This window comes from Ornithodoros turicata, chromosome 2, assembly GCF_037126465.1.
Source record: "Ornithodoros turicata isolate Travis chromosome 2, ASM3712646v1, whole genome shotgun sequence".
Classification (NCBI taxonomy): Eukaryota; Metazoa; Arthropoda; class Arachnida; order Ixodida; family Argasidae; genus Ornithodoros; species Ornithodoros turicata.
In genome coordinates this window covers 129550695-129575246 of record NC_088202.1, presented here as the reverse complement: position 1 = coordinate 129575246, position 24552 = coordinate 129550695, and the positions used below count along the sequence as shown (strand labels likewise).

At 47.2% G+C, this 24552-nt stretch overlaps 1 protein-coding gene across 1 annotated transcript; it reads left to right on the top strand.

The window, feature by feature from the left end:
- Positions 1-8294: 8294 nt before the first annotated feature.
- Positions 8295-22725, top strand: LOC135386123 (venom protease-like). Its single transcript, XM_064615877.1, has 9 exons — positions 8295-8577; positions 9379-9451; positions 9615-9956; positions 10784-10860; positions 12229-12347; positions 12420-12697; positions 16326-16471; positions 21348-21417; positions 22554-22725. Exons 2-9 carry the CDS (start codon positions 9379-9381, stop codon positions 22637-22639), a joined length of 1191 nt encoding a protein of 396 aa, XP_064471947.1. The 5' UTR covers positions 8295-8577; the 3' UTR covers positions 22640-22725.
- Positions 22726-24552: the final 1827 nt, after the last annotated feature.

Here is a 24552-nt window from a genome sequence, read left to right as displayed (position 1 = left end):
TTCGCCTCCAGGCTTTCTGTTCCCGGCTACAGACGAAAGGGTTGAAGATCAGCCGTGCGTGGTAGAACAAAGTGCTGTCCTTCAGCTACAGAGAAACCTACGGCCTCGTCAGCCTCCCAGACAGCCACACTTCCGAGCAGGCGGATTTCATCTTTCACGCTCACAAGTGCAAGAGCACCGGCTCTGCTTTCGGAGCGTCTTCAAGTCAGAAACGTGATCGACCTTTTCCGTCAACCAACGCTGCACTGCTTGCCGGTCCGAGGTCAACCCAGGGCGGCGGCGAGTTGTCAAAGCCCACCATCACCACCATTGTGTCATCTTAGGCAATGTGGACGGAGATATTCACTCAGCCAAGCTATGCCTTTCACAGAGAAGGGGAAAGAATGTCTGATTACCTGCAAGCGTCTATGCCTCATCGTCATTCATGTAGTAGTTGTTGTTAAGCAGCCACTGGGGCACACTGTTTAGTATCTGTCTGTTCTCGAATACAGTATGAAATAACACAGCCCTATCCATCCTCAACTTGTCTCCGTCTGCTTCCTTCCTCCAACTGTTGAAAGGGAACGACCAGCTACAGTCCTCGACGGCTCGCTATACAGTATACTTTGATGTTGTCTCGCTCTTTACAAATCTACCCGTCCGTATTGACGTGGCTAACAATCGTCTCTTTTCAGATAACACCCTACCCGTCCGTGGCTGAGATAACATCTCTACTTTCGTTTTGTTTGACGAAAACCTATTTTAAGTTTGACAACCAAGTGTACGAACAAACACAAGGCTGCCCGATGGGTACACAGCTTCGGTTTCAGTCTCGACGGCTACTTTAGTCATGGAATACATTGAGGAGAAAGTTTTTAATTCTGACAACGCAATGCCCCTGTTAAATTTTATAAGCGCTGCGTTGACGACACGTTCATTGTTTTAAAATTCGAGGATGTCACTTCATTCCATACTTTACTTAACAGCCTCGGCGTGGAAAGCAATCATCCTAACCACTATGCCACGGGAAGATGTTGCTGTTCGTTGAATTACCACAAGTTACAGAGCCCGACAGCCGAAACTTTTATTTATTATTTAACTTAGGAATTTAACCCATTTATTCCAAATTTAAGCAAAGTCATGAAAGAAACGGGGTGAGCCAGAGGGGGGTGCTTGACCCCACCCCACTTAACGGCGCCCATGGAGACCGCCAACTTAAAAAAGATAACGATAACGAACGGTATGTTCGGTTCAACATCGAACCCCTCGGGCGCACTGCTGGCGCCTGAAGATCGCAGCATCCTAACGCCGTCCGTGCTCATGCAATGAGCAACTGCATTAAGCAATGCGCCCTGGTCATTCTTTCAACGTACGCAATGCAACAACCTTGACACGTGAGCACAAAAGGGAGTAAGAAAATTTTTGGAATCTTGGCAGATCCACTGCGAAGATAATGCATGTAATAGTCACAAGGGGCCTCTCCCTGAATGCTACAAGGTCATGACCAACCTACTCGTCTAAGTGTCTCGGACTCGGATAAGTGGACTCAGATGACGTGCCGTCTTGTTTCATCGGATGACGATGCCGGAATAGGTATCGAAACGTCATATTAAATTGTTTCCTTCTTTTTCGTTAAGCCAGTGTGTGTGTGGGAATGCTCATCATTTCCTGCATGATAGGGAACCTACTGAGCCCTCCAGCAACGTGCGCACACCTTATGCTCGGGCAACAAAATCAATTGCGATGTAGCACGACAGAGCGTGTTTCCGTTTCCGTTTCCGAGCGTTTAATTGTGAATAGTGTTTAATTGTGGACTTGTAGTGAACATGTGGATAGTGGACTTCTGAACAGTGAATAGCGAACTTGAGAGTAGAGGACCTGGGAAGTAGTTTTGGGGGGTGGGGTGGGGTGATAATTTTTGTTAGGAGTAGCAGAACAAGTCGGGAGACGAGTTCAATTTCTCCTTGTTTTTTTTCTTACAAACAAACAAACACAAACAAACAGAGCGTGTTTCCGGTTTGCAAATGTTTCACAAAAGTTGCAATCTCAGAAATTGCTTTCTTCGTAAAGGCATATTTCTGTGATATACATCGTCGAATCATGCTATACCATGTCAGTTATGTGGATGATATATTTAAACAAGGAACGGCTCTAAGAGTGATATTGAACGGTAGGAGCAACTTATTTATTTACACATGGTAACGATACTTTCGTTCATCTTCTTACCATGTGTAAATAAATAAGTTGCTCCTACCGTTCAATATCACTCTTTCATCTACTCATCACCGGCAACTTGACATCGCCTATTTTTCTGTCGTCGTATCTTCAGGAACGGTTCTCGAAGATATGCCCCTACTCCGCAGCTCCGTCGTCTTGCACGTACAATTTATCAGAAAAACCGCAATGCGTGCTATGAAGAACTCATTTCGACTATGCCATTTCTCGCGTGTCCTCGCCAAACCTTTCGTTTCACTTATGACGAATTCGCATCCTCATTTCCTCAACAACAACAACAACTTTATTTGAATGATGATGAGTGGGGAGTTTCATCGCCGGGGGCGATACTCTACCCCATTTCTGGCGGTAATGTTACAGTAATGAGTCGGCTCACTGTGAGGACCCAAGTCCTACGGTGTCCAAAAACTGTAGAAGTGCTTTGAGGGAAGAGCGTTGGTGGGCTGGATTTGGCCAGGGACCAACCAATGGACCATTTCGGACAACGCGTATGCGCATGCCCAGCCCTTGAGTCCGCCATCTTTGAGCGGAAAACATCGCCATGGACCCACCTGCGGGCGACTGTCATGTTCATTGTGGGGAGATAATCGGTTTCAAGGCTACGCGGACGTTTGAGGTCTGGTAATGAGTACAATGCGCTTTCACTCTTTCCGCATTCTTCTTCCAGTCTTGTCTTGCTACTTTCCCACGCAACGTACGTGCCAGCGTCACCATTATTGGGGGGAAAGACACGACGTTCGACATTCCGCCGCCAGGGGCGACGCGAATATATTGAAAAGGTCCATTTGACATAGTGAGATTTAGAGACGCGGAATGTGCTCTATACCTTTCAGACCACCGCAGTGACAGCATGTATAGGAGAGTCAACTTGTCGCAGGCGGTAAGACATTGAGCTGTAGAAGCCACATTGAGTCGCATTCGATGAATTCATGCAGCGTCTTGACGAGAGTTATTTCGTGGCATCCGGAAAGCGAGCATTGGATCAACTCTTGCAAGCACAAGTGAGGGCAGAATGTCACTTGTCAATGGACCTTTTTTCACAACGCTTCTGCGCATGCTCTGTGACCCTGACGGCGCCGAAGAAGGTTCCCTACATATTTAATAGATGGCGCCGGCTATGCTTTGGCGTGCGCCGGTCGTGTTTCGTGGGACAGCCGCTAGGGTAAGACGCGAGTGTGAAAAAGGTCCATTCTCAGGAAGCCAGGGGTGCCACTATATAGACGCCGAAGCACGGAACGACGGTCTCCTCTCGCCTCCTAGATGAGAGAGCTGCTTCTGCAGCGCTGTCGGAGTGTTCATTCCCCACGACTTCAGAATGAGCTGGAACCCAGTGGATAACTAGCCTGTGTCTTGCCTCGCCCACATGTAAATAAGCTAGTAACACGTTCGTCACTAAGGGTGCCACATTTCCTCAATACAACTGAGCAGCGGGATGCCAAACTATACCAGGTGTCGGCTCATCCGCACAGCGAGCACATACGTCGCAGTTAACATGGGTTAGCAGACGACGGAACCGGAACACGAGCGACCGCGATGCCCCTATACGCTTCGTGCAAAGCGTCCGCCTCGCCACGGACAATTCTGGCGGCAGCCATAGGAACTAGTTGTGTGAGTCCGCTCGGTTTTCTAGGGCTATTCGTACGCTTTCATTCGTCACCTTGCTTCAGTCACACCACGCCTGAATCGATAGCTGCTAAAAGTAATGCCGTGCCGCACAAACTGTCGCGTCGTTGGGTACACAAGTACGTATGAGAAAGCCGGGTGTAGAAAAAAAATGTCCTTGGTTGTGTGGACAGAAAAATGGTCCCGCAGGCTCCTGCGCGCCCAAAAATACAGGGGCGTGGTTACGGATAACTGATGAAACACATCACAGTCGACCGAGTGTTACCATTCGCTCTCCCCATTTGTTGAAAAAGGAGACATAGGTCTTCCTTTGCCATGTGTTAATAGATAATAATAGCTGCACGACATTCAATAAGTAACATAAAAGCGACATCATCGATGCACTATTTCACTAGCGATATCGTTCGCTAGATGCTAGTATTTTTCTACTGTTGGTCAGACACGAGTTTTGAATTTAAGTTTGAGCTTGAATGTAAAAAAAGGAGGCACCAGTTTTACAGTTGTTATACAGTTGTCCCCTACATCATTTCCGTGTCGATGTTTATGGATAATAAAAGTTCTCGCCCTCTCATTCATTGTTTCATTGCCTTTACAACTCCGCTTCTGCTGAAGATACGGTTCATCGACATAGAAAGTATGACAACCGTAAAACCTGTCTGACCAGCAATAGGAATTCACTAGCATCCAGGTTGAATTGGGAACTACATCCAACTAGAGCCACTAAATATTTTTGTGGCTCCACATCCAACGACCCCCACGTACAGCGAGCGTGAGGTCAGAGCCAGGAGAAGGTAACGCGTGCCTTTTGCTTCCTCCTCTCTAATCCGTCCTGCTATAAAATAACGCGGGTACCATTTTTCCGACATATCTGCAAGAAATCGGGTTGTCTGTACTCCACTGAATAAAAGAGAGAGAGAGAGGGTACCAGAAGGAACTGACGGAATGCACTCAATACAACCGGTGCAGCGAATGTAATCGCTTTTATAGTTCATTAACATCAATGTTAATTTAAAAAGCCTATGTCTCCCAATTTTAACAAATCAGGAGGGCGAATGATAGCATTCGGTCCACTAGGATCCGTTTCATCGGCTCTCCACAACGACTGCTCTATTTTTGGGCGCCCGGAACCCCGCGGGGACCATTATTTCCGCCCACGCAACCAGGAACCATCATGTTTTTATTAGGGGTGTAACAACCGAATACGCGAATCGTTGAATTCGCGAATCCTATAGGCAGGGAGTCGAGATTCGGGATTCCGAATCCCAGTGCAGAAGACTGCAAATCGAATTTTTCGAATCCACCGACCACGTTTGTTCGTTTCTTTTTCAAATTGGCGCCTCCGGAGTCCGCCGGAAGCCTCATTGACCGACGGATGTTTTCTTGTTTCTTTGTTTACATGGCTCTGGACTAAAAGAGTTTAAGCAGGAACTGTTACATGACAAGTTTAAAAGTAATATGGTTTTGTTTTTGATTGTTGCTTTAGCTTTGTGGAAATAATTCAGACTCCAGAATTTATGTATTTCTTGTACTCGATGAACAATATGTTAAATATACGAATATATTTTCTCCCGAAACTGATGTTTGTTTTTTTTTCATTAAACAAAGGTATCATATTCTGCTTCAAAACACTTTTCAGTAGGAGTTTTTTTTTCTTGGCTTTTTAAACTCTTTTTAAAGAAACGATTCGAAAGATTCGAGATTCGTAAAATTCGTGGATTCGCAGAACCTTCCTTGGATTCGGATTCGGATTCGCAAAATTCTGGATTTGTCCCATCTCTAGTTTTTAGTTTCCTTCTGTTTCCTCCTTTTTTTTTTTTTTCAACGAATTTGACACACGGTAAAGTGTTGGGGAGGTGATGTGACGTGAGAAGGTAGAGGTACAATCCCTACAGTTTGGCAACCTGGGGAAGCTGCCCTTCTCACGTGCAGTGAGTACCAATAAGTCACACGAACGAAAGTGATGCCCCGTCCAGTATGAGCAGACTGCTGCGAGTCTTATGGCATGCCGATAACGAAATCTAGAGAGTGGAGCTTAAAAAATTCGAGGGCCAAGAAATTTGCGCGTTTCGGTGCTCGAAGGCCATCACGCATATCGCCAGTTTTCTGGCCGCGACAAGTCCTTCTGAAAAGTGTCGTGGAACGGTGACAATGGCTAGAGAAGCCTTGTGACCGTAGCAGGATGGACAAGGATGGACAAGGATGGACAAGCTGGATGGACAGGAACGACTTGCATTTCGTGCAGCAAAAAGTCGCAACTCCTATTTACGGTATAACTCCTCCGGTAACTCCTTGCGGATGGAACTGATTTATTCACTTCGATTTTGCACTTTCAATGCTACAGATAACAAAAAATTGCCGATTTCTAGTGCCTATAATGCCACTTTTAGTGCCTAAATCGGTATTTTTAGGGCCTTTTATAGGCGCCTATAACAAGGTTTTTTCGTGCCTAAAAATCCGGGCTCTGTAGTCATAAGATACGTATACCATCCGTTTGTGGGTCCATGCGCATAAGATGGTACGTTGTCTGCCCAACTTCTCAAAGAAAACCGTATGACGAAGAGATCTACCTCTCTGATATTAACCTTTTTGAGGTGGGGTAGGGTCCTGTGGCTATCACGATGAAACACCCCATGTCATCATCACTTCTCCTTTATTTATTGTTGTTGTTTAACAGAAGCACGTACGTACCAACACCACTAACCAGAGTTGTAAGGCGATGCAAGTATCGCATCCTCTAAAAGATTATATATCCTAAAAAAGGTAAGAGGGGCCATCACTCAGCAATAAGGCAGACAATAAGGGAGGGCAGACGACAGTCATGTAAGTAACGTCGATGAATAGCTTCATGTGAGGGGCAGGTAATGAAGGCGTGTAGTACAGACTGACGTTTCCCCCAGAGTGAGCATTGCGGTGGCTCCTCCCCGCGCAATAAAAACCTACTAGGTGAAATGTAAGTCTGTCCAAGGCTAAATGATATCGTACTACCAAGGTTTGTCAGACCTTCAAACCTGCATGCGTGGCTCCCTATGTCTTTTTTAGTTAGAACGAGCTTATTCGAGATGTGTGTTCCATAGTGTTCGTGCCATTATTCGTTAACTGTTCTCCTCGGAACCGATCTAAGGTCCTGATAGGGATTCAAAACTGGTTATTCCTTTCGAAATGGCAGCTCAGGCAGCTTTGTCTGTCGGTGCGTTGCCCGATATCCCAACGCGACTGGCTACCCAACAGAATGTTAAAAGGATGTTCTTGTTAATAGCTCTCCTAGCCAGTCACTGCGCCCGTTGCAGAAGGCAATTTCTCTGTGTCTGCGCTTTGCATATTTTTTCACGCTTGCTGAGAGAGGCTCTGTCCACGATGGGTGATTTCATGCGTCTTTTTAAAATGTAATTCACTGCAACAGGATGATGCAGTGACAATTGAAGCTCTATCACTCAAACGGTGGAACCTTGTACAAGTAGGAGAAACAACACACGTGATTTCTATACATTAGAACTATACGGGACTATTGGGTTGATTGTGATCAACAACCGTGACACTATGTTGTGACTCACACAGTGTTCGACCCTCCGCGTGACTGTGGCTTTTCGTTTTCTTTCACCGACAGAACTCTTCTTCTTACCACCACTCCCCTTTTCCTGTTCCTTTTTATTCTTTTCTTTTATTCTTTTTTTGCTCTACGTAGGTGTAGCGGGGTAGCCAGTCCGATTTAGTCGTGATTCACCTCCCCATTTTTTCTTCTATCCACCATTATCATAATCATCATCAGGAGAAACCATGACAGTCTGGTGGCTAACCTTGGCCCGTCTTTACAAGTTTTAGTTCCGTATGTGCCCCAAAATATTCATTGAGCTGTTCGAATTTATGTTGTACTAGAAGGGAGATGTCAGGTTTCTTAAATCTTAGAAATGCGCAATTGACATATAAAATATGTCTCCCCCATAAGCATGTGCGTTCCCATGATTAATTTCCAAAAGGGTGGGGGATGGGGGGGGGCTCGACCCCCCTCTCGGTACGCCCATGCCCATAAGTGCTAAGGCCAGTTCGTATTGTCACACAGGGCTCTACCTACATGACTCCTCGCAACTGAGGATACATTTTCTGGTCCTACACCTGCTCTGCCCTACACCTCCGCTATGGTGACATCATATCGTCTCAGTTGGTACCGCTCTATGCTGTGCTACTCTTCCGGTCATCTCAACACGGACCTGGCTCTCGCGGTGCACGCTCGAAAGCGAAACTACCATGCATTATGAGCTTTCCCTCGCAGGAACCAATATCAAAGTACCTCCCTTGAGGAAACGCAGATATTATGCCCAGACGGGCAACCGTCCTTGCATCATAGAATAAACAACCGTTTCGACGACTTCGCTGTAGTCGCGCACGTGCGTAACCCAAGTGAAAGGGGCGACCGGTTTTCTTCCTCTCTCCCGACAACTCTGAAGCATTAGAGGAGGCGATCGACAACATCAAAAATACGTGCAGCCTTTCTAGGGTCAAAAACATGAAACAGAAATGAAGTTGTGAAGGCGTTGCATGACAAAAGGAAAGGAAAGGAGGAAAGGAAAGAGCTCGCGACGTGCACAAGGTCTCCCTGTACAAGTATACGACAAGTCGTAGGAACTGATTGTGTGTAAATGAAGTGCGTAAAGCTGGGACGAAGCAACGACGTTGCCTCTGTTGCGAATCCGTGTGTGCCGTACATCTTACTGTGAAGGAATTCGTGAAGCATTCCTTCGAAAGGTAAGCCCCATGACGACCGGTTTCGCCTGGTTTATCGAAGGTGTGATTTAGAAAACATAGTATGTATGATATGTATGCGATGTGACTTAATGTAGTGGCAAACGAAGTGCACATCATTCACTGAAGAACCTGTGTAAGAAATTTTTTTTTTAATTCCGTGTTAGCGCCGCGAAGCAACTGTTGCTATGAGCGGCGTACAGACGTGGACAGATGGAGAGAGGACAGTAGGAAGCAGTGGGGGACAGGGGGGCTAGTATGCGTCCTGGGCAGACTTCCGGGGGAACTGTACCGCGTCTGAAAAGTCTTTGGAAAACCCAGGGAAAACCTCTATAAGAAATCTGTTGTGTGACTGCATGATGTGAACAACAGGCAACGCGCTGATTTTTGCTACGGCGCTGTGTCAATATTTGTACACTTGTATTAAGCAACAGACAGGCGTTGGCACCACCCTGATGCTTTCCGTGAGTGGTCAGGTACTGCAGGCTCACTGGAAGGTTGAAAGTTTGTTCCGAAAAGCGATACACAGTGTGATACACAGGCAAGCAATGTGTTACGCTTTCGCGTAGTTGTACATCTTACAATAAGGTGGGTGATCAAACAGTTTCACTTGGCTGACAGCTGGGGTGTCCTTAGGCGGTTGCCAGATATATGGCTTGTAAGCTCGATGCTAAAAGTCTGTATACATGCGATTTACATGCGAGATCTCAAATGACAAGCTCCCGTAACGTATGCAGGAACTGTGTTGGTTATTAAGCGGCGAGCATAAACAGCATTCCGCTAATTTTCTGCTCTGTGTTATAGATGGCACAAAAAACTGTGTTTCTGAGCTTGCTTGCCCTCGTTGCGAGCAGCGCACCGAAGCAACCAGCAACCAGTAAGTATACAGCGGGCTTCATGCTCGAATAGACTATAGAGCGAACGCTGTTTTATAAGGCAGATTTTTTTTCGCACCGCTCACTAAGTGGGACGTACTAAATTTTATCGAGAGCTCGCGCCCCTGGTGTTGTACGTCACGCATACGCTATGTGCTATTACAGGCTGCAAGACGCCGTCGGATGAACCTGGTTCCTGTGTACTACGTCACAAATGTGCAACACTAAGCAGCATAGAGGATCCCTCCACGTTACGCCAATACATATGTGGCTATCGACGCTTGCAACCAAAGTTATGTTGTCCGCTAGCATCGCAAGAAGACAAGCCGTTCGACCACCTAGTGACACCTACGCCACCCGTGGGCGATGTTCCTACCGATTCCGAACCAAAGGCAACAACTGAAAAGCCTGTTGTTGGCTCCAGGGGATCGGGAGGCTCTGGTGCCAGCATTACACCCCTTGGTAACCATAAGCCACCTCCTGGATACCCCAGTAATCTGCCTGCTGGTAGGTGAACACATACTATATTAGGTGTCATGAATTCCTTGCAGAGACATACGTCTACTAATCCAGGAACGATAGTTTCGAAATGTTTCTGTAAGGTGTCGGAGTTTAGTTTCCGCAGATTCCATGTCATTCAGCGTAAGAGTGCGCCATAGACGCAATTTAGTGCAGTATGTCATGTCGGGCAGACTTATGAGCTTGCTGTTGAAAAATGCTACACATTCTGCGTTCTCTTAGCGTGTACTGATGAGGGACATTGACCATATTCAATGAATTCAATGTACAAAGTTTGGATAAAAGTCATGCTTAGCTACCACTTGCTTGAAGACGCTCCATCCACCCGCAGGAGTGGAGGGCACACGACAAAAAATACAGAGTTCTTTTAGGATTGCATGCACTTTCGCGCTACTACTTTAAATTCATAACATTGCCATTTGGGACGTTTTTGAAACGGTATCATTCGCGGCATGACTATAATAGAACGCTACATTTATTTTGACCACCATAGGAACTGTGTTACTTTACAGTCCATGACTAGGTGTGCGTCACATTTCGACAGAACGCCGTGAATCCTACTCCAAGCACCCCTGCCCGTTTTGGGCATGCGTACATAGCAGCTTTACTCCCTGCGACCGCTGCATACATGCGATTGTAAATGGCGTTATTCGCAAATGTTCTACTTTGTTTTACTAGGATAGTTGTAACGTCGTGACGCGAGACTTAAGAAAAAAAACGCTTTTGTCAGCATTTTGCAACACTTTTGAACAACAAGCAACATGAGTTGGATCCTGCTACGCGACAATGAGCTGAAGTTTATGACGCTATTGCAGGTTGTGGCTTGAGCAACGTGAGCATATCCAAGGTCGTAGGTGGGAAGGTGGCTGATCCTGGCTCATGGCCGTGGATGGTAAGCTGGAAGTAACTGCTAGTTACTGTGACTTGCATAGCAATGTGCGATTGTGATGGTGTATCGAACACGTACCACTTGGTGAGTACAGACTGGTAGCGCTCCATACTTAGTGTATAGAGCTCGTGCCACAGATGCGCGTAAGAAACAAGCTTCTACGAAAATTTTCTGCCGTCTGCTCTTCTGAGGTGTTCTTGTTCAGTACCACGGCGTTGTTTGCATAACTTCAAGGACAGCATCAGCTTCGTTGTTGCGTTCATTCATGCATTATATATACAGGTACTATTGCTTCCTTATAAAGGACAAATGTGACTTTTGGAAGCAATCTGCGACCGAGGCTGGCACATCATAGCCTCGGTAGCAGACTACTTCCAAAAGTCACATTTGTTTTTTACAGCCATTTGCTCTTCACAGTTCTACAGCCAAGAAACACAACAAACACATCAGGAACGTAAAACTTTGTTGTGTTTCTGTTTACTGTAATCCATGGGTGTTCCCAGGATTTTTACCAAGAGTGGGGGCGGCAAGGCGCTTCCAGGGGGGGAGGGCAAGAGTGCGAACCCCTACCCCCTACCACACCTTTTTCTGGAGCCGGACGTTGCGCGCTGTGTGGGTATTCAGAGGTTCCTATTATGACGTCTGAGAATAATCATTACGACCTATGACTAAAGAGTGTACTATTTCCACAAGCGACCTTGGGGTTCCAGGGAGGGGCCACGCCCCTCCCCCCCCCCTTGCCCACCTCTCGGTACGCCCATGCTGTAATCCTCGGTGAGTTACAAGTTACACTCTAACTTTTACCGCTATACCTGCTTCAGCAAATTCCTGAAGTGTCTGACCCAGAATATGAGGCAATGCATGAAAGAAACCACGGTGCATCTGGTGCCTAAACCGTAACCTCAAAGGAAGTATATTTCAAAGCACGATCGCTGTTATTGGCATGCATCTGGTGGCCGTCAAACGCAACAAACTTTGTGCGTCATTTTAAGTGATCTCTAGCACTGCACACGATTACGCTCGTACAATGACAAGCGGACGCAGCAGTTTACCCAGAATTTCGTCCCTGGGGGAGTGTCAGCAAGGGGGTATGACGCCACAACATGCAGGATACTCCCATGTATCTTTATGCTCACAAAAGTTTAGGACAGTGTCACCCAGATTTTGGGAGTGTGGTAGGGGGGTGTGAGGGTCCTGGATAAATCAGGTGGGCGGACGTTTGAAAACTACGACAACGCGTTTGGTGTGTACACCATTATTATTCCAGGCATAAATGTTTTAGACAAATTGGTACTTTTCAAATCAGCGCACACGTCATGTGTACTCTGGAATAGTGAAAACGGAGAAGGCCAATGAAACTTACGGACGCAGGCTGCCATATACCTGAAGACAGACGGCGACCACAAGGTCAGCTGCGGCGGTGCACTTGTCTCCGAACGCCACGTGGTCACAGCTGCACACTGTGTCACCGTGGGTGCCAAAGCAAGATCGTAAGTCAACGCAGGCCACTCCCAGTAGTGTAAATGAGGGTCACCTGTCACTGAACCATCTCCACTGCTCAGGATACATCCTCGTTACGTGAGTGTCCGTCTTGGTGACCATGATCTGTCTACGCTCGACGACAACACGGCACCCGTCGATGTAGACGTGGCGTCCATCGCCAGGCACCCCAGCTACGACCCTCGACGTTTCAGCGGCGACGTCGCTGTTCTTACACTGGCAACGCCCGTCACCTTCAATGAGTACGTGAGGCCCTTGTGTTTACCTTTCGGACACCTGGAAGGGAAGGACATTTCTGGCTACCACGGATTTATCGTCGGATGGGGAGCTACAAAATTTGGTACTACTCCATCAATGCATTCCTGTTTCTGAGTCATGTTAAATGTATGCAGGTGTGATAATTAGCTCCGAGCTCAGATGGCCATGAGCAAAAACAATGAACCTTTTAGTGCAGTTTACTTCCTTGATGACATCATAATTGGAGTCGATTCCTCACGGGTGTCTTAGAACCGTCGCACTTTACTTTACCAACACGTCTAACCCCAGTGATGACAAAAGCCCGGATATTTAGGCAAGAAAAGTGTTGATTTTTAGGCGTCTATGACAGGGAGAAAAAATCGCGATTAAGGCACTAAGACCGGACTTATAGGAATCATAGTCACTATATTTTCTTGTGTTCTGGGCTCCGCGAGTACGGAAAACAAAGAAGGCAGTCTTGTTTTCTTCTACTACTGTACTACTAGTACTACTGCTTTTTCCTTCCCCGTTTCTTCGGTGTGTGTGAATTTTCAGCCAGTCCGACTTCGTCGCGACCGACGTCCCCATTTTTTTCTTCTCTCAATTGTCACCATTATCATGTCTTTTCTGATCATGTGATGCCACATGTATGACAAAATCAGCTCTTAAAATACGGCAGCCCTATTCTTATCAGGGCTTTCCGAAGTAAATGGCTCGTTAGATGGCACCTTGTCTAAAGAATTAGAAAACCTCAGGTACAATGCTTTTCACGCCAGGCGACCCGTTTCATCCACGAGGGAAAGCACGAAGTTATTTCCATATCAAAGTCTATGGGAGGCTACAAATCGTTGCGCCAGTGCTCAGCAAAAAAAGAGAGAGAGAGCCGTGCTTCAAGTCGCTGCAACAGTAACGCACGAGTACCATTTCTATACTAGTGAACGTGATGCTCAGCCGCGCGTCGCTCAGCGCCAGCTCCACGTCCACAGAACTAGGTGGAGCAAACCGCAACTTGATGAACGTTGGAAGGCAGATTGTTGTAGGTGTCGTTCCTGTCCCACCTCTTATCACTCCACTGTCTCCACAGATCAGTACCCAGTGCTTTTACAGTCGACCGGCGTTTATCCGGACGGCTTCGTTTGTGTGAAAATGTCCGGATAACGGGGGAACCGGATAAGTGAAACGTGAAATTCCAGAGTGATCCTAAAAGGACATCTTTAATGACCATTACACAAAAAACTATCCATTATCATCTGTTTCATTCAAATCCACGCATCCAGTTCTTGCAAACCTCTGCGAATGGCATTGACTTGCAAAATAATGTTCTGTTGCTCGAAAAATAATAGCGCTGTTCTCAGTGCCGCCCGCTCATATTCTACCGTCACAGCTAGTGCATCCACGCTTCCATCATCAGATTCTTCTTGAAAACTATCGGAAGCGACGACACTGATGATATCATCATCTATGATTGCAGCGCAGGGGTCCTCGTTGTGGACCTTCTGAGTCTGAAATCACCAGACTGCTCAGTGGATTACTTTTGTGTAACGTGAAATGTTGGAAAGGGAGAAAATTCTTCCCAGCAACACAGTCTTTGTGTCAGTAAAAAGAAGGCCACGACCAAGGTTCTCAACCTGGTTTGACTAGGTGTGGGCCAAGTGTCATTCCTGGACAATGACCGGATAACTGAAGCCGATTGTTGGGTATTAGTCATTTCTGTTCCCTGGAATTCTCGTCCGAGTCCGGAAGCTGAAGTCCGGATAAACGAGGGCGAAATACGTGGGGAGAAATCCGTCCCCACGCTCTTTCTTCCGGATAGCGCAGGATCCGGATAAATGAAGTCCGGATAAACGCGGGTCGACTGTATTAGGCAGAGATGTCTCAACGTATAGCGCAGTTTCATCCTAGGTCTATCCTGTTCCGGACCCCTCGACACATTCTCCACAAGCTCTCGGGCGTCAGAAATTACACGAACAGCTTTATAAAGAGCGTGACCCGATATACGAGTAGACAGCTGATGTGTTGCGACGTGGGCATAGCGGAGGACGGATAAACTTGTGGGAAGAGCATATGATTTTTCATTATGTGTGAAGAAACAAATAATGAGAAAAAAGGAATCACTGACTGATCTTCAGACCACACCCCAACCTTGTTATTTGCAAAAGTTTCTGCAAATAACAAGGGGGGATAATGGCAGGGAATTTGCGGAACACACCCTTTTAAGCAATAAACGAGTTCAAAACGGCGCGGCGTATAGTCACATAAAGTGACGCCTTCCACAAGCGTTTATACATTTTGCTGCCGAAAAGCCAGTTCAGACAGTTTTTCAAATGCCAAAATAGGCACCAACGCAACAGTAGGCATTTACATGACTAATGGCGTACCAGCATGTGTACGAAGCAGGATACAGGCTATAGTTATCCAGTGGGCTAGAGCCCATTGTGGAGTCGCGGGGAACCGGCTGATAGCGCAGCAGAAGCAGCCCTCTCGTCTAGGAGATGAACGAGTATTGTACTGCTGCTGAGAGGAGACCGTCGTTCAATTTCTAGACGTCTTGTGGCTCCCCTGGCTTCCCGCAAATTCACGGCTGACATTCTGCCCCATCTGTGCTTGCAAGAGTTGATCCAACGCTCGCTTTCCGGACGCCACGAAACACCTCACGCCGAGACGCTGCAATATTAGTTCATCGGATTCGACTCAATGTGGCTTTTACAGCTCAGTGGCGTCATCGCTCGCCACTTGACGACTCCCCTGGATGCCATCACTGCGGTGATCCGGAAGATCCAGTGCACATCCATTTTTAATTGTCCGCACTTCCAGATCCACACTTAAGTGTCCCTAAATCAGCTGGACTCTCGCCCTCCAGCTATGTCAAAATTGCTTGGTCCATGGTCAAATGCAGCACACCAACGCTCCGCCCTAAACCCACTATCACAATGAAAGATGAAAGTCACTGAAGAGGTTAGCCAGCTGTAGGGATCGAACCCACATCAGTTTCTCTCTTGTCCACTATCACAATTTTTAGACACCGTAGGACTCGAGTCCTCACTGTGAGGCGACTTAATATTCCATTTCATCACGTTACTGCCAGCAATGGGGTAGGGTATCGCCCCAGGCCATGAAACTCCCCATTCATCATTATTTAAATGAAGTTGTATTTGATTTTGCAATTTATATGCACAACCAATTCACTGAGGTAGGTTCCCCGTCACCTAATTCGTGGTCTTGAATCCAGAAGGCAATATCAGAAGTGGAGAGAAAAAAGAATCTGGGGTTTAACGATGGCATAAAGCGAAAGTGACGTAAGCAGTATGATTGGCTCCTTCGTGACGCGCTATCGGTGTATGTTAGTTTTGACTTAGTTTGACTAGTTAGTAGGTTAGTTTGACTAGGTTAGGATGTGATTCAGTTTACATCAGGTTGCTTTCGTGTCAGTTTGAGGAGCGCATATCGAACACCTGGGCGTAAAAAGAGTATGTACATTGGAGGAAAAGTAGCAGCCGAATGGTATCTAGTGCTTTCGTACCTCAAATTAATCGCACGAGCGATATAATACTCCCATCATTCCATTCGGCTACTACTTCTACCTTGGATGTTACTGGATGACGGACGAAAAGTTGAGACTAAAGTTGCTCGCAACGTTATACTAAGAGACAGCCTTCTCTTCGGAATATCACGAGACTAATTACGTATTGGCTTTCTTTCACTCATTACTTTCCATTCTCCCTGTTTGGCAGAGGGCAGCGGCAGTGACGTCCTTCGCGAGGCTCAAGTGCCCATCTGGGAAGAGGATAAGTGTCGCAAAGCTTATGAACGCCATGTTCCTATAGTTAAGACACAGCTCTGTGCAGGCGACGGCCTTGGCAAGAAGGACACTTGCCAGGTGAGACCATACTTCATGTTGTCTTTTCTCTCCCCTTTTTGTATTCCATGGAGTACTTGGATGCTAATGTGATCGTAATCTTACGCAAACGCAACGCCACACTGTATTCCATATCGTAGGTACGTGTCCAGTGGGTTTACTTGTAATACAATCGCGGGAAACTTGTTTAGAAATCATCGAGACACAGCAGAGCCTCGCGCACCGTTTGCTTGAAGTGCGTCTCTCGGACAATATTGTTAAGGCGCCGAGAGAGATCAGGGATGAAGGTTGGAAACGAATGCAGAAACGTTTATTACGAGCAACAACGACAACAGCGAGTACCTGTGCCACGATCACAGTTGCGGACGTAGTTTCCTTTCCCTCTTTCGTACCAGCCCTCCCCTCCCCCCCTCCCACACACACACACACGGGCAGGGATGTTCACATAGCCTTATGCTGTGTGTGGAGAATAATATGGCTTAATGTGGAGGACATTGACATAATAATTTGGGGGTAGATTTGCACGTAAGGTGTGTCAGCCTAGTGTGGCGACATACTGCACGTGCTGCAGGGTAGGACTGCGGATAATTTGGATCACCTGGGGTTCTTCCGGCGTGCGCCGGCAATCTCCGACACACGGTTCCGGAAGCAATGTTTGCCTCCCCTGCTACCTTCCTCGGAGAACGTGGGAAATTTGAAGAGCTTTGCTGCTTCGAGCAGAAACAGGGTCCAGGGTTTCAGCTGATAGCCAAGATGCAACGAGATGGATAGCATGTTGGTTTAGTAACATTAGGAATAACGCAAGCACTACACAGACAGACAGAGGACATGTTTCCTAGCAACAGAAACATAGAATACACTGGCGCCTTTGTACATGCAGAATCGCCTTTGTTGCGAAGGAGCTGACTGTCTAGACTGGGCGCAAGTGTATTGTGCGTTTCGGTTGCTATAGTAAGCAAGGTTAGCCACGATGGAGGCTTGCTATTCCCTAAAGTAAAGATAAACAAACAAAAAGGATGAAGAAGAAACAGAGACAGAAAATTGTGGAGAAATACTGAAAATGACAGCTCCTCTTCTAGTCGCTGTGCGGGCAGTCATGTAGGAGGTATCAGAGAGTGCCCAAGAGTTTATCTTCCCGAACGAATCGTACCAGCGTAGACTTCAGCGTGCTCAGGAGGGACAAGTAGCACCGGGAGGGAAAGCTCTCGGTAGCCCAGAGTAGAGTCACTAAATAGGGGGCCGAGTAGAGACACTGAGCTACGCTGGCGATCGAGCCCACCATCTTGGGTCCGGCACGGCTGCGTCGCCTAGCAACGGGACGCCAATCTCCCGCTTCTCCGCCGTAGAACAGGGCGCAGTCAAGTCAGATCGCAACCGAGGAAACCAGTTTTGGATGGGGGGGGGGGGGGGGGACTCAACATGGATGACGCGTTCTTGGAAGGAGAAACCACGTGACACGATCGGTCAAATGGCGGACACCGAACGGCTGCTCCGGCGCGGAAAAAGAATGCGATATTCTGTACCCCTATTTAGTGACTCTGCAGCCCAGATGAGCGAAATGCACCGGAGGCTCGGTAGCTCAGGGGCTCGGTAGCTCAGTCGGTAACGTGCTGGCTTGCTGAGCTCAAAATCACGGGTTCGATCCCGGCCGAGCGCGGTAGCAATGTGGGGGAAGTAAACGTTGCTTCCAGCACCGTGTGTTAGAGATTTCCGGCGCACGTCAAAAGAACCCCAGGTGGTCCAAATTATCCGCAGTCCTTACCCTGCGGCACGTGCAACGTGTCGCCACACTGCTTAGACAAACCTTACGTGTAACGTCACAGTACCCTTACGGAGGCTGGACCGGTGCGGGGTAACTTCGCCAATAATCCTGGCGGTTACCGTGGTACAGGGAGCATCCCAATGAAGACTACTGAGGGATGCTCGCGTGTTTTCTGTGGTGGGTAGTCCTCTTGCACTACCCAAATCCCAGAGCAAAAGGGCTAGCACACCTCTCCCTCTCCTGTGCCACCATCATCTCTCCACTCCCACTTTCACCCTTCCCTCTTTTCCCTCCCCTGGGTGCACCGAGCCGCCACTTGAGAGCAGGCTGACCGCACCTTTCCCCCTACATCACCCCCCCCCTCCCCCCCTGGACCGGTGACCTCCGTACCGTTGGCAGACAAGGAGGGTGTGTTGCACATATACAGGGTGTGTGCAGAAAAACATGACCCGCATTTTTACATGTAACTCGTTGTCTACTTAGCCGAGGAACTTCCGGTGGCGCACGACGGCGTATTTATGCGTGCGAAAGCTACAAAAAAATCCTGGAAGCCATACTCAATGTAAAAAAATAAACAAAGCGCGAAAACATGGGCTTCCATGCATTAGAATAGGGCGGTCATGACACTGCATGGTAGTGTATTTTGGTCTCATGAGAGTTATGTGCAGGCACCGCTAGGGGCACTGCCGATGAGCATCCATGTGGGACATCGTTTCGATTTATGCACAGATAGCTCCCCTAGCGGTACTTGAACACAACTCTCCTACGTGCACCATGTTGCCCTTTCACATACACCCTGTTGTCCACCATGTTGCCCTATTCTGATGCACGGACATGCACGGAAGCCGACGTTTTCGTTGTTCCGTTTATTTTTTAAGCTGGGTATGGCTTCCACAATTTTTCTACAGATTTCGCACGCATAAATGCGCCATCGTGCGCCACCGGAAGTTCGTTAGTTAGGTAGGCAACAAGCTATGTGCCTAAATGCGGGTCATGTTTTTCTGCACACACCCTGTACTTCTACATGACACGAGGGGCAATGAGGTGAAGGCAGTGCAAATGTAAGTGAGAAATGTAATTTGAATCATTGATTTGGTGCCCAGTCGTGCAACCAGCGGCATGTTGCAGTTTAAAGGGACGGCCACGAAGGTGAAGGGCTCATGAAGCTTTGAGGGGTTGTGAGGCCTGCAATGAAGGGCTTCTGAGGACCCGAAGGGTTAACAGCAACGTAAAAAATGAGAAATAAAAACGATGTTAGGTCCAGGAACGAATAGCCACGAAAAATAAATGGAACGGTTTGACAAGCTCTCGGACGTCGGAAGTCGTCCTCAAGCCTGTACCCGGTGGAAAAATTTTCAATTTTAAGCTCATCGTCGATCAGCTTCCTAAGTACATCAACGTCATCTTTTTTTTTTTTTTTTTTCAAGTTGAATCTACCGACATTGGTGAGAACTCAATATTCTCTTGTGTGGAGCAACCTGAAGGGTTGTGAGACCCGTTATGAGTTGAAGACATGTGAGGGTGACGTGCTCGTGAGGCCTTGATGGGTTATGGGCCTGCTATCAATTGAAGGCATAGGAGGGTGAAGGGCTGTAGCGGCTTGATTGGTTTCAGGTCATGACTCATTAGTGGAAAGCTTGTGAAGGCAACGCTTTAAAGCAAGGTGTGAGGGTGAGTGAGGGTGTGTACTGCTGGGGGCAGCGTCGTGAGGGTGAGTGAAGGGTCGCGCACATTAGGTTAGGTGATGTGACGGTGAAAAGCCCAACCGTACCTCCATCAAATGTTAAGGCACCGAGAGAGAGACCAGGAATGAAGGCTGGAGGCAAACGTAGAAACGCTTATTAAGAAGAGCATGAGCAACACACCAAGGGTCCGTGGTACGATCACAGTTGCCGCCGTCCTCTCCTTTCCGTGTTCCGTTCCCTGCTCCGTTACGACATGCACGAATACTGAGGAGGAGTGGTAAAGACGAGAAGAAACGACGAAGCGCTATACGCAAATGAAACCAACAGAATGATGTTAGCAGTCGTGTATCGTGGACAGCAGTATTTTCTTCATTCTGCCTGATTAGTTCTGTGACACCAGTTTAGCGGGCTTGTAAAATTTTTGAAACTTCGAGGTGCGTCGGCCGTGCACACTACAACAATTGTCTTCCTGTGCAACCTGCACTGTCACTTCAGATATATGAATATAACAAGACATATGCAGACTTCCCCCAACGTGGTTCTGAACATTTCCTTTTGCAAGCAGCCATGTAGCTACGGTGTAAATCCGTGCCATCGTCCTAGTCGTAGCGGAGCCGCTCTTTCGCCATGGAAGTATCCGTTACAGTTTAGCAGAAAATCACAACAACGACTTCGGCCAACTTCAGATGTCTTGTTTCCACGGTGTAACGAAACAACAATGGATGCGTTCAGTGGGCGCCCCTGAGCGCGAATGTTTCAGACTCCATCACTCACTGAACGCGACATCAGCGCCCCTCGCGCACCGGAGAGTGTGAGACTTCGTGCCATTTATCGAGCTTCCGTTTCATTTCGGTGCATGAAAGCAGACGACAAGCGCCCGATTCTTTGAGATTTTCCCTGACGTAGTACTTCTTGTTGAGCGTAGAGTGAGCGCCGGCAGGACGACCTATCAAGTGTGGGCTCGGAAGCAGAATGCGGACCTTCTACGTCACCCAATGCTCCGATTTCAGTAAACTGTAATATATTTTTATAACTGTTTTATGCTTTTTTATTAGTCGGCAACTTCCACACGGATATCGGCGGTTATTCGCGCCATGCAGCCGTCTCCATAGTAAACAGCTCCTATGACCACTGTTACAAATTCCCATATTTTCCATTTCATTTGCTGTTATAAGGAGAAATCGCCACAACCGTAGTCGTCTCTTCCAACTTTTCTATAGCTTCAAACTAAGCCAGCGTGTCCTCCGTCAGCGCACTGCATGAGCAGACAACAGGAAGCGGCATCAGTGAGCGAGCAGTGCAGCGCTCCAAAGTTACATTTCGCTGTTTAGTTGCCGCTCCGGGTGTGGCATACCCCCGGTTCGAGTGCGCCAAAAGAGGAGCGCTTACTTAACGCACCCAATGCAAGCGCAGCACGAGGTTCTCATTTCAGAGTTATGTTTCATTGCAGGGTGATTCCGGAGGCCCATTTGTCCTTCCCCATGACAGACGCTTCTACATTGTCGGCGTCGTTTCATCGGGTAAGTCCAGTTCCCGTCGCATTTTGATGCAAATAGATAACGCCCGCGCTTCGATGCAATACCTAGAAACCGAAGTCGATAAGTCGAAATAAAAAAAAGAAATAAAAATGTTTTTGCGGCAGCCAATATGTAGCACAATTGAGTGAGCATGAATGGCGATACCTCGCGAACCACGAAGGCTTGAGCCATGCGAAGGCGCGAGTAACCTCCGCCAATTATCTATTTTTACCGCTTTCCGGACCTGAGGCGCAGTGCTTTGGTTTCGGCTCATTTGCATAGCGAAATTCGGCGATGTATATTTCACGAATTTTTAGGATTTTTAAAAGATAGAATGGCTTCCACCGGACATTGTCTCCCATTCTGCTATCTCGCTTCTCCCTGCAATTCCCCTAATTAAATATTTAATTGATGATTAGATTTTAGGTAATTATTCAAATTGTAATTGCATATATAGTCTCTTCGAGAGGATGACCGCCTGGCCGAATAAGTCAACTGCAAAAACGACCATCTATGTCTCGCATCTTTTTTATAAAAATTCTGTGAAGGATTAAAAAAAAAAAACGACCTGTATGTTTTACATGCTGCTTTGCACAATGCTTTACGTACGTACCTGCCAAGGCGTGGTTTGCAACAACGACGAAGGCCTGAATGAACGCATTCCCCGCATCATACACGACTACGCGACACCCTCAGCTTCGCCGTCCTTCCCTGAGTGCCGGGCTGAGACAGTATCTGCACTAGTACGGCAGAGCATCGAACATCAGCTTCATTCTACATATCCATCTTCCACGCAATCATCACCCGCATCATCGTCGGATGTAATGACCGTGCCCGAAGAAACGCGTCCCTCGTCTCATCATTCACCTATAAGTGCGTCCCGCTGCGCTGCTTAAAAATATAGTACAAGGTAAATTGCGAGGAGGGGTACAGTGTGCTTTCATGAAAATGAGAGCAGACTTATTAGTTTTACCATTACATATCACCAACAAGTCAGTCTTATTTTACTTGACACAGCGCTTGGGCAGTATGTCACGCCTGTCTCAGTTCTGTCAAAAAACCAGATTATACAGATAAAAAAAGTATACAGTAGAAGTAAAGTGTCGGAAAGTTTGTGCAACGAATTTGTTTCTTTTCAGGCAAAGACTGCGCAACACCGGGATTCCCGGGCATTTACACTCGAGTGACCAGCTTTCTTGACTGGCTCAAGAACGCACTTGAGTGACCGCATTGGATGACCTTCGCATATACGCCTCGATTCCATTTCGATGCCACAACGTTTCTGCTTTGCCAAATAAAGAGTCGCATTTCCGGTATATTGTTCTCTTCACAGGGAACGTTTCACAGGACATTCCTTCACGTGACGATGCGCCGTTAAATGGAGTGAACGCCTACACAGAGGAATGACGCGAGAAGACACATAATGTGCTAACAAAACATCAGTTCTTTCACATTATGTGTGTCTATGTGACTTGTGACTAAAATCATCCCTCCATTCTGCGTGGCAAAGACACCAATGTACACCACTGGAAATCGACATATACAGCGCCAAGACAGCATTTTAGTGGCACATATTGAGGAAATAAACATTAATGGCAGAACACGAGAGATCGAAATATTTCCAGATACGGAGATATTTTAATTAATTTCAGGTTTGCCACGTGGTAGTCTGAGAGAGTAAAACGAGCAAGTCCAAAGGTTGCGGGTTCGATCACGGCAGAGGACGTCAACAACATGGTGACATGGTACAAGTTGCTTAGACGCGCCGTCTTCGGCGAGCGACCTTTAAATACGGTGATGCCGTGTGCTGAGCTTTTGAAGCACATGAGAGAACTGGATGTTCTGATGCTGGAACAACATAGGAGGGATAATCACATACAAGGCCTCAAGTTGCCCAAGAAATTAAAGATGAAAGATGACAGTCACTGAAAAGATTAGCCAGCCGTAGGACTCCAGAAGATGTGGGTTCGAGTCCTACAGCTGGCTAACCTTTTCAGTGACTTTCATCTTCCATCATTTTGAAGCACGTTGACGAGCCCCACGGCGGGCAAAAGTAGGTAATCCCCAGGCCCACCACTCTGGCGTCACCCGTGATCATTGCTGTCTCGCGAGGTAAAGCCACGAATTATCATAATGTGAATAATTGTAAATAACTTTATTTGTACAGAAAAATACTGTTACAAGCTCGCAGGGAGTGTTCGAAGTCCGATCTGTCCAAACCCGTCAGACACCAGCAGACTCCTCGTCGTCAGACTGCTCGCACCAGCGCACGTGTACGTGCCCGACCCAATAGCCTCCTCTTTATCTACCGCAACAATATCTTATGAATGATGACACTGGTTCGACTACGCATGGTGTGTGTGTGTGTGTATTTTCTTTTTTTAGCCTTTACAGAATTTGTATTAAAAACTATGATGTGATGTGATGTGACAGAGGAAGAAAAGAATTGGGAAAAAAAACTATGAGAGCAGCATCGATGTCGTTTTTGCAGTTGAGCTCTACGGCCAGGCGGACATCCTTTCGAAGAAAGTGTGCAACTACAACCTAACTATTGCCTAAGCTGTAGTAGTATTAAATAACTGCAAAAAAAAAAAAAAAAGATACAAGAATAGGGAAATGACTTGGAGCAGGGTGGCAGCCGCTTCTGCCAGCTCCATTTCATTTAGCTCCATTTCAGTTAGTTCCTTTTCACCAGCTCTCGTGGCATAGTGGTTAGGATGATCGCTTTCCGGGTCGAGACTGGGAGCTGACACGGGTTCGAATCCTGTCACCGACTGTGCTGTCTGAGGTTTTCCCTGGGTTTTCCGAAGACTTTTCCAGACGAATGTCGGCACAGTTCCCCTTGAAGTCGGCCCAGGACGCCCACTCCTTCCTGTTGTCCTCTCTACATCTGTCCACGTCTGTACGCCGCTCATGGCCACAGTTGCTTCGCGGCGCTAACACCAAAGTAAAAAAAAAAGTTCCTTTTCATTAGGGGATTTCGGGCAAAAGCGATATAGCAGATTGAGAAACTATCCTAATCGCAAGCCATTTCACGTTGAAGTTCTGAAACATGCACGTGGGTTGAAATAATGAGCCGAAACCGCGCTGACTGGGAACGCACCCAAGCAGCACAATGTACTGAAAGTCGAGTGCAAT

Bases quoted from the DNA above. Each gene is read 5' to 3' on its own strand.
- LOC135386123 (XM_064615877.1), top strand. From the start codon at position 9,379: ATGGCACAAAAAACTGTGTTTCTGAGCTTGCTTGCCCTCGTTGCGAGC. The intron at 12,698-16,325 runs GTACTACTCCAT...CCTGTTTGGCAG, and splicing joins ATGGGGAGCTACAAAATTTG to AGGGCAGCGGCAGTGACGTC. The intron at 21,418-22,553 runs GTAAGTCCAGTT...GTTTCTTTTCAG, and splicing joins TGTCGGCGTCGTTTCATCGG to GCAAAGACTGCGCAACACCG.